The sequence below is a fragment of the Nematolebias whitei genome, chromosome 11 (assembly GCF_014905685.2).
Source record: "Nematolebias whitei isolate Nwh7 chromosome 11, NemWhi1, whole genome shotgun sequence".
In the NCBI taxonomy this organism is placed as follows: domain Eukaryota; kingdom Metazoa; phylum Chordata; class Actinopteri; order Cyprinodontiformes; family Rivulidae; genus Nematolebias; species Nematolebias whitei.
This window is the reverse complement of record NC_056508.1, coordinates 17,516,350-17,524,765: the sequence shown is the minus strand read 5'-3', so window position 1 is coordinate 17,524,765 and position 8,416 is coordinate 17,516,350. Positions and strand designations below refer to the sequence as shown.

The window sequence follows — 8,416 nt, the reverse complement described above, 5'->3', positions numbered from 1 at the left end:
GAGCTCCTTTGTTTACTGCATCAGTGCACATACAGGAAAGTCTGGAAAAAATAAACCAAGTTGAAGAATACTAAAAAAAAAAAAAAAGCTATGCCAGCTTTCACTTCACTTTTGTACGGTGGCCCTGAGGTGTAAATGAACAACATTTGAAAAAACAGAATTCAATTTGAAAAAATACAACAAAAACTACAAAAAACAAAACAAAATTTGAAACAACGGAATGACATTAAGCCAAAGCGGAAGTGGCCAACGCGGAAGTGGCCAAAGCGGAAGTGGCCAACGCAGAAGTGGCCGGAATCACATTTGAAAAAAATGGAATCATACAAAAATTATATAACTTCTGTTTTTTTTGTAATGTGATTCAGTTTTTTCTAATTCAATTCCGTTTTTTTCAAATGTGTTTTAGTTGTTTTAGTTGTGTTTTTTCCAAATGTAATACTTTTTTTTGTTTTTTCAAATGTTCATTGACACCTTAGGGCGACCTCTCTGGAAAGCAAAGAGCTGTCAAACATTTCACTGCAGCACAACTGGGGGCACAGCATGCTCACACTTCCTTAATAATTCAACGTAGCTTGCTCAAAACACATGGCAAATTTAAATTAAATAAACAAATTTATTAATTTCATATATTATTTTTAAATTAAAAAAAAAATTCACTCTAGTTTTACCATCCAATCTTGAAATTAGTTGTCCGTTTAAATCTATTGTGAACCGTCAACATCTTATTTTAAAGTTTGTCTAAGAATGCAAGGGCGGAAAAAGACTAAACAAGTTCAAAATAAGCTCGTTAATTAGAAGTTACCACAAATGGAAGCATTATTCATACCTCAGAGGGAACAAATATTTAAAGTCGGCAATGTTTACGAAAAGCAACATCACTGGTTTCATATGCAGGCACATACAATACCTTTACTACAGTACAACAACCTCCGTTATGCTCAAAATAACTAGAACAATGACAACACAACCGGTAGAAACTGATAGTAGGATTGTACTCCTGCTGTTTAATTAATTTATGGGTGGGACCACAGTTTAGTCAATCAAATCAATAAACCATTCAACCAAATAAAGAATAAGAGTTAGTATCGTCAGAAGTCCAATTCCAGTGTATGGTACAAAGTTTGCACAGATAGAGGAGAGAGTAGTGAGGGGAACCTCTGTCCTAGATGCTAAGGTCTTTATGACTTTCTTTGTACAGCCTCCTCTTGGGTTCAGGGACCTGGTTTGAGCTGCGGCCTCCTGTGTTATTGTTATGGCCTGCGTTGTTGTAGGTAGCATTGTTGTGTGCAGCGTTGTTCTTCATTATGCTGTAGTAGTCCTTCAGTCTAGGTGCTGCTGCATAGTTCAGCTCGTCCCGGCTGTAGTTGCTGTCAGGGGAGGAGTCCCGCTCTGCTCTGCATCGTCGCTCCACTGTCCCATTCATGTGATGTCGTTCCTCCCTCCTCTCTGAGGAAGAGTCTCTCAGAAGGTTGCCGTTCTTCGTGACTTTATCGTATGTGCGACCCCTGGAACGAGACAAGGAATCCACGCTGTTGTTGGCGCGCTCAGGGGTCGAAGCCTCACTCACTCGCCCAGCTATCTGTGAGTCCTTGAGGAGCCTCCGCTCGTGAAACCTCCGTTCGGGGGTGACTGAGAGGAACCCTCCATCATCGTGTTCCCTCTCAGGCGTGCGGTCATGATACCCTCGCTCTGCCCTGCGGTCCATAGATTTCGCCCGTCGACGATCTGGAGATGAGGTGCGCTTTCTGCTTGGTGAGCGGTCAAGGGACCCACGACGCTGTCGAAGATACTTCTCATCCAAAGTAGGACCGCTGCTTGAAAGCTCTCGGCTCTTTAGTTTTTCGGCGGCCGCAGCCTTTTTTCCTGAGCTGTCCTTCCTCAGAGTCTTTAGAAGTTTAGAGATGCCACTCTCTGATTCAGACTTTTTGACTTTACGACCTCTGCTTTTCTTGTTGCCACTGCTACTGCCATTACTGTCAGGGGACTGCTGTCTGGGGGTACTTTGACTGTGGTTATTATTCCAAGTGTAATGGTGATGGGGGTTAAATTGGCGGCCTTGGAATTCCATCTGATCCGAACCAGCCCTGTCCCTGTTCTTGTCCATACCACGGCCACAAGCAGCCTCCTCCAGGCGTGATGATTTGTGAAGGTCAGGTGGATAACTGGACTCCAATGAGGTGTGATATCGGCTGCTGTGTGGCAACGTCCTCACTTCCGGAGTGTTTTGTGCCCCGGGTGTGGGAGGGTTCCCGTCACTGCTGCCATCTGCAGGAGAGGAGAAAGGAGGACAAATATGTTGAAAACCAAAATGCTTTAAAGGAATCACTTGGACAGATGCAATAAAAGCTGCACATTCTGCTGACTTATGGAATTATCTCGCATTGAGGTGACAAAAAGTCAATGCAGATATGGACATCATGCATTGATGTGTGTTATGTTTTAATTACCTGTATGTAATCTCAGAAACAACCATATCTAAATGATTATACACTGATTTACGCATATACACATAAAAAAAGCATACCAGTAACAAAAATAAATTAGGTCTAAACGTGTTTCTGCGTGTTACAGCTGCGGGTTGAAACACAAGGTGATATCAGCCGGTGCAACACATCAGCAAGTTTAGGGCAAGGGTTATCAATGAGACAGCAGGCACCTAGGAAGTCATTTCAAACAACATGTGCATTGGAAAAACAAAAAATAATAAATAAAACTGATAAAAAAAAGGTGCATTTGGAGGAAGACCAGCCAAATGATGTGGGTTGCTATGGCAGCAGCGTTTGATGATTGATGGCATTAGTTCCTTTTCTGAAGCTGGTAAAGAGGGAGGATTTGCACATGTATGAACTCAGAGGTTACATACATAAGAGTTTAATTCAAGCATGACGAGACATCGTATAAACACATCCGCACACAAACACAAAGCAGGATGCAAGTAAGGATGAGCTGAAAGGGTGTTTACAACTCAGGGTGGGTGGGGGGGGTTATGATAGCAGTGAGGGCGAACTGGGACAGACTTTTGGTTACAAACCGTGGTCTGATTTTGGCCCATTAGGTAGAAACAGGGCTCTCCCATCTTGTCATTCCTCATTGTACCAACAGCGAGATGAGGAGCCATCATCGCTGGAGAGGAGGAGGAAGAGCCCAGCAACAATCAGAGAGAAAAGAAGGAGTAGAGAGAAGAAAACAAATAAAACAGGCAAGAGGCTGTTTTACAGTACATCCACTGAGAGAAGAAGGGATTTGTTGGAAAGACAAGAACATATTTTCTATACAGCATTCAAAATATTCTAAAAAGTGTCTGATAATTATCCCCAATGAAAATCTGCTGATAATGCTCAATAAATTTATACAAACTATGTTCCAGCGGTGGAATTAGCATCTTTATTTAGCAGAAGAAAAATCAAACCACTGCAATATAGTTACGTACCATACTCAGGTACAGACCCGTCGCCTCTTTTCAGGACAAGTCGTGCCCTCCGACCGCCGTTCTTGATCAGCTCGATGGCTCGTGAATGCTTCATGCTCTTTGTGCTCTCACCGTTGATCTCCAAGATCTCGTCTCCCACCTTTAAAACAAAGAGGTCATGTAACTAGACAAGCTGGCCAATGGTATGGCTTCAAAGTGTAAACAGAGGGGAAAGTCATTGTGAGAACATCGGTTCGTAGTTTCATACCCTCATCTTGCCATTTCTGACAGCAGCCCCCTCCTCTGCTAGTCTCAACACGTACAGGTCCATGTTGTACTCCCGTCCTCCTCTCAAACTGAAGCCGAAGCCTTTACTGTCCCTCTCGAGGTCCACAGAATAAAACTCTGCTTCCTGTAGTAAAATCCCAGTGAAAACACAACATTTTTTTACAGTAAAAATCTATAGTTCAACAAAAGTCTCAAAGGGTGAGTCTAGACTTCAAAACTACTCAAATCGTATCCCACATAATCTCCGCGTGCCAGTGGCAGGACAGTACCTTGGAAATGCATTAATAATTAATGACATGTGTGCATGCGAGCGGGTTACTGATCAGTAACAAGGGCAGCACATGGGTCGTACGCCAAAGTTTTTACATTCATCAAAAAGTTCCCTGGCATCGTCTCTTACAAAATAATTAGCCCGGTCTCACCACAACCTGCAACATGAGCGTGACCTCAGCGCTCCGTGGAGACAGAAGGGTCCTCCAAAACCATCCTATTTGTCAAACTCTAAGCTTTTTGTCTCCATTCTACATTTGTTCAACACCCCCACGGTTGACTCCTTTATGTTTGCACTTTCTTAGCAAAAGAATAAAACCTTTTGGGTTCATGATTATGGAGCGTGCACACTTCGACAGGTCATGCACATCCAGAAGTTTATATTTCCATGTGAGATCAGACTATAATCCTTTAGATACAGAAGCTTTACATCTAATCTGACAGTGTCATTCTAAACACGTCTCATAAATTTTATCAACAAGTGAAAGTAATAAACTAAATAAAAACAATTATTAAATATACCTATATATTTGAATCCCATACACTGAGAGCAAGCCTTGAGCTATAAACTGGTCTTTATTTCAGGCAATATAAAAAAACAACAGTTCTTATTTCACAATAATTGTACACAAATAAAACACTGTGCTGCATTTTTCTCTATACATGATAAAAATGACACACCCCACCTTTAATGATTCCTCACAGTTTGAAAACATTATGCCCTTTCAGTCTCTCCTTCCTCCAGTCCTCTATTAGTGACGTACTGCCCCCTTTAGATCAGTGAAATGTGTTGCAACAAAAAACTAATTGTAGTTTTCTTTCAGCTTCACTCTTCTTCATGGGTCACCACAGCAAGCAAACATCACAGAAGATTTGCAAAGTGTTTTACTCCAGATGTCCAGAATTATGAGGCCGAAGTACTGACCACCGAGCTCTGCAGCTCCTTGCAACAAATACCAAGAAGTAAATGCCAAGGAGCCTGTCATCTATTTTAAACTATCCTCTGGACATGGGGCGTTACTATTAGACAGTTTGACAACAGGAAATATCAACATTAATGTTAAGTTGTTTAAACCATTAATCCTGCCAAAAATCTATCTCCATTTAATGGTTTTAAGATTGTTATTTTAAATCCTCTCAGTTGAAAAAATGTCTGACTATGCGAATAGAAAACGTTCTGCGACAAACGCTTCATGCAAAGTTTTCTCTTGTTTTTCTTCTGTATCATGTATTGAAACAAATCCTTACCGAGAGCTGCGCCTTAAATAAACCTATACATGTATATATATATATATATATATATATATATATATATACAGTATATATATAATTTTTTTAAATTCAAAAATACTTTATTAATCTCAAAGGGAAATTAAACATTGTTGTAACTCATCGTCCTGGTTTCATTAAAGAGTTGTTATAGATGCTGATGGCTGTGGGCAGGAAGGATCTCCTGAAGCGGTCTGACTTACAGTGGATCTGAGGAAACTGGCTGCAGATGTTTATCTGTCTACTTGGACTTGGTGGATTTCTCGGTCTTCTTGGGCAGCAGGCCCACCTGAATCTATCTCCTCCCATAGCTACGGCCACTCCTCCCAGCAGCTTGTTGAGCTTCTCTTCATTGTGCATCAGCCAGCTGCAGGTGTCAGGGGATTATCCTGGTCTTCTTGTAGTCACGAGCCACTTTTCCCACCAGCTCCAGGATCTCGGCGGTCAGGTACTCAAGCACCTCCGCCAGGTAGATGGGGATGTGTCCACAGCACCTCCTTTTTAACTCATTTGTGATTTGGGGCTGAGTTATTATTTGAGCTTTTGAGATGTTAAATCAGCTGCTCCAAATTATAAAACCCACCTTGTTGTCATGGTTACGCATCATAACAAATGTCCAAAATCAAAAAGGTTTCAGTAAAAATCCTTCAAACTGCACAGCGTTTGATATCAGAGGAAATAATAATCCAAATAAGGCGATTTACATCCAGAAATAAGAGGAATTAAAGTTTGCAAAAGCAACATCTCAGAATGAAAGTAGCAGAGCTGCTCCAACATGCAGCCACCTTTAGCGGCGCAGTTCCAGAATTATATATTACATTTATATTACCTGTGTGTGAGGCTGTGATGGGGGTGGAGGGGGCGCTCCTTTTGACTTGGAATTATTCCTGTAAAAAAAAACACAGGACAATTACAAATATCCATCACATTTCAGGTTGGCGTTAGAACGTCACTTTTAGAAGGTATTATGTATTTGTATTTAAAAAAATCTATTATCACGCACCTGGGCTCTGTGGAATGAGGTGTGTGTGTCGTGGTGATGGTAGCTATCTTCTCAGCATTAGTCAGCAGAGAAGCATTGGAAGATTCTGAAAAAAACAAACAAACAATAAAGCATATGAAGCAAAGAAGCTAAAAGGAAGTAACCGCTTTTATTACACGCATTAGCCTGAAGCTGTATTTCTAACAGACTAAAGGACTCTCTGGAGAACAGAATGTTGCTGTCCAGAGGACTCCCCTTGAGTCCGCCACAGGCAGCTCCATCCAGCCTGATGCTAACTGTGTGTGATGCTGTCATTTGCCATTTGCTCAAGAACAACACTGGCCCCTTTGCAAGAAAGAACAACAGGAAGAAAACCTCTCGAGATGTATAATTTTGTTTCATCTTTTATTCTAGGAAAGATAAAAACAAGGACAACTGTCTTCTCTAGCTTGTTTAATTCTATCTCACTGGCAGGAGCAAACCTTCACACACAGACCAGCAGCAGGAGCGTCTGTGTTTAGCACAACCAGTTTGACTCGGTCCTCTCACGGTCTCTCATCTTCACTGATCCTTCAACTCATGACAACCTTCCTGCCCCTCAGACAATACAAATGCAGAAGACAAACTTTCTGTGAAAAGGTTCTGAACACATAATGTCGTTCTTGTTGTAGATAGCTCTTTGAACAGTTTGGAAAAATTAAGTTTAATTATAGCTGACAAGCTAATGACTACTTTGAGAAAAACCATGACCAAACTGGGTTGCTGCCATTTTAAAACAACTCCAATCTTAAATAAAAAAATCAAGTAGTTCACATGAATGCAGTTTTATAAACCTTTATACCACCATGTTTTTGCCATTTCACTTTTATTCCAGCCACAATGCCCCAGACTGCACCGGATGTGCTAATGCTAGCTTTAAATGCTGGTGTTTGTACTCACAAACAAACAAACAAACAAACAAAAGTTCTATGTGAATAAGAAGACGGTGCAAACTGACTGAGGTATTAAAGTTTATAAAGTAGTGTTCACTCAAACTGCTATGAAACGTTTGAGGTTGGAGACATTTAACGTCACATCAGTCCACTTCAGTATTAGCTGCTCTTGAACTAGCTGTTAGCTCAGCAGGTCAGGATTAAACTTTAATTCTTCAAACAGAGGCTGATCACAGAGTTACAACCAAAGGGTATTTTTATAATCTTTCCACAGAACCCACTTGAAAAGATCTGAACTATCACTTTAACTTCCTTTGTCACCCCCCACTGCAGGCAAAATAGGAACAACAAGAACAAGAACTGAAGTATCTGGAGTGTGTGTTTCTGTCTGTTAGCAAAATACCACAAGAACCATTAAACGTTTTTAAATAGAATTTCCAGAAACCAGTTATTGGATGCAAATCTACAACTGTTGAAGGCAGTCTAATACAAGATGGCCGCCACAGTCAAATAACATTAAAAACCTCACAAAAACGGATCAACCAAAATTGACCAATCTAAAGGTTAGTGTGGTTGTCAATGAGAATCATCCACTACACACACTCCAAGCTCTACACACTGCACAATACGTTTAAAACTGCCCACACTGTGTCTGTTAGCAAAATGTCTCTTCAACCACAGGACACATTTTAATAAAATATTCAAAAAGTGATCATTAGCTCCACATCTACAACCGACTGGAGTGAACCCAATGCAGGATGGCCACCACAGATTATTAACCTTACAAAACATAAACATGGCTACAAGACTGCCATTTTTACAGATATTGAACTAAAATGTGACGTGGTGGTAGCTTATAGTCATCCTCAACACATCCTCCAAGCACTAATTCTCCTCATGAGACATTACAATATCACACCAACTGTGCAAAAAGTCATTTTCAAGGTTTGACACAAGGTGACCTTAGTTTGAAACTCTGGCATGAAAGGCAGATGACGATATGCATTAAGGTATGCTAGGCTTTTAATTTAAAACTAAACTCTGCGCAGTGTCTTTTTTTGTGGCTCGACACTAACGGGTACCTTTGTTTTAGCATCTGGCACAAAACTGCTTAACTACGGTGGCCCTGAAGTTTAAATGAACATTTGAAAAAATGGAATTACATTAAGCCAAGCCAGAAGTGTTAAAATAAATAATAATAAAAAAAAAATAATAATTAAAAAAAATAAAAAATAAATAAATATATATATATATATATATATATAT

The 8,416-nt window shown here is 40.4% G+C and overlaps 1 protein-coding gene across 1 annotated transcript in view; it reads right to left on the bottom strand.

The window, feature by feature from the left end:
• Nucleotides 1–2,192: 2,192 nt before the first annotated feature.
• The window catches only part of LOC119417492 (membrane-associated guanylate kinase, WW and PDZ domain-containing protein 1), a 156,458-nt gene continuing 150,234 nt past the window's right edge, over nt 2,193–8,416 (bottom strand). The window contains exons 19-24 of the mRNA XM_037684704.1: nt 6,240–6,324; nt 6,066–6,123; nt 3,678–3,821; nt 3,431–3,569; nt 3,032–3,123; nt 2,193–2,265 (exon numbers count right to left, since the gene is read on the bottom strand). Of these exons, the coding sequence (XP_037540632.1) occupies nt 2,209–2,265; nt 3,032–3,123; nt 3,431–3,569; nt 3,678–3,821; nt 6,066–6,123; nt 6,240–6,324 (575 nt within the window). The 3' untranslated portion in view covers nt 2,193–2,208. The remainder of the gene's footprint in view (nt 2,266–3,031; nt 3,124–3,430; nt 3,570–3,677; nt 3,822–6,065; nt 6,124–6,239; nt 6,325–8,416) is intronic.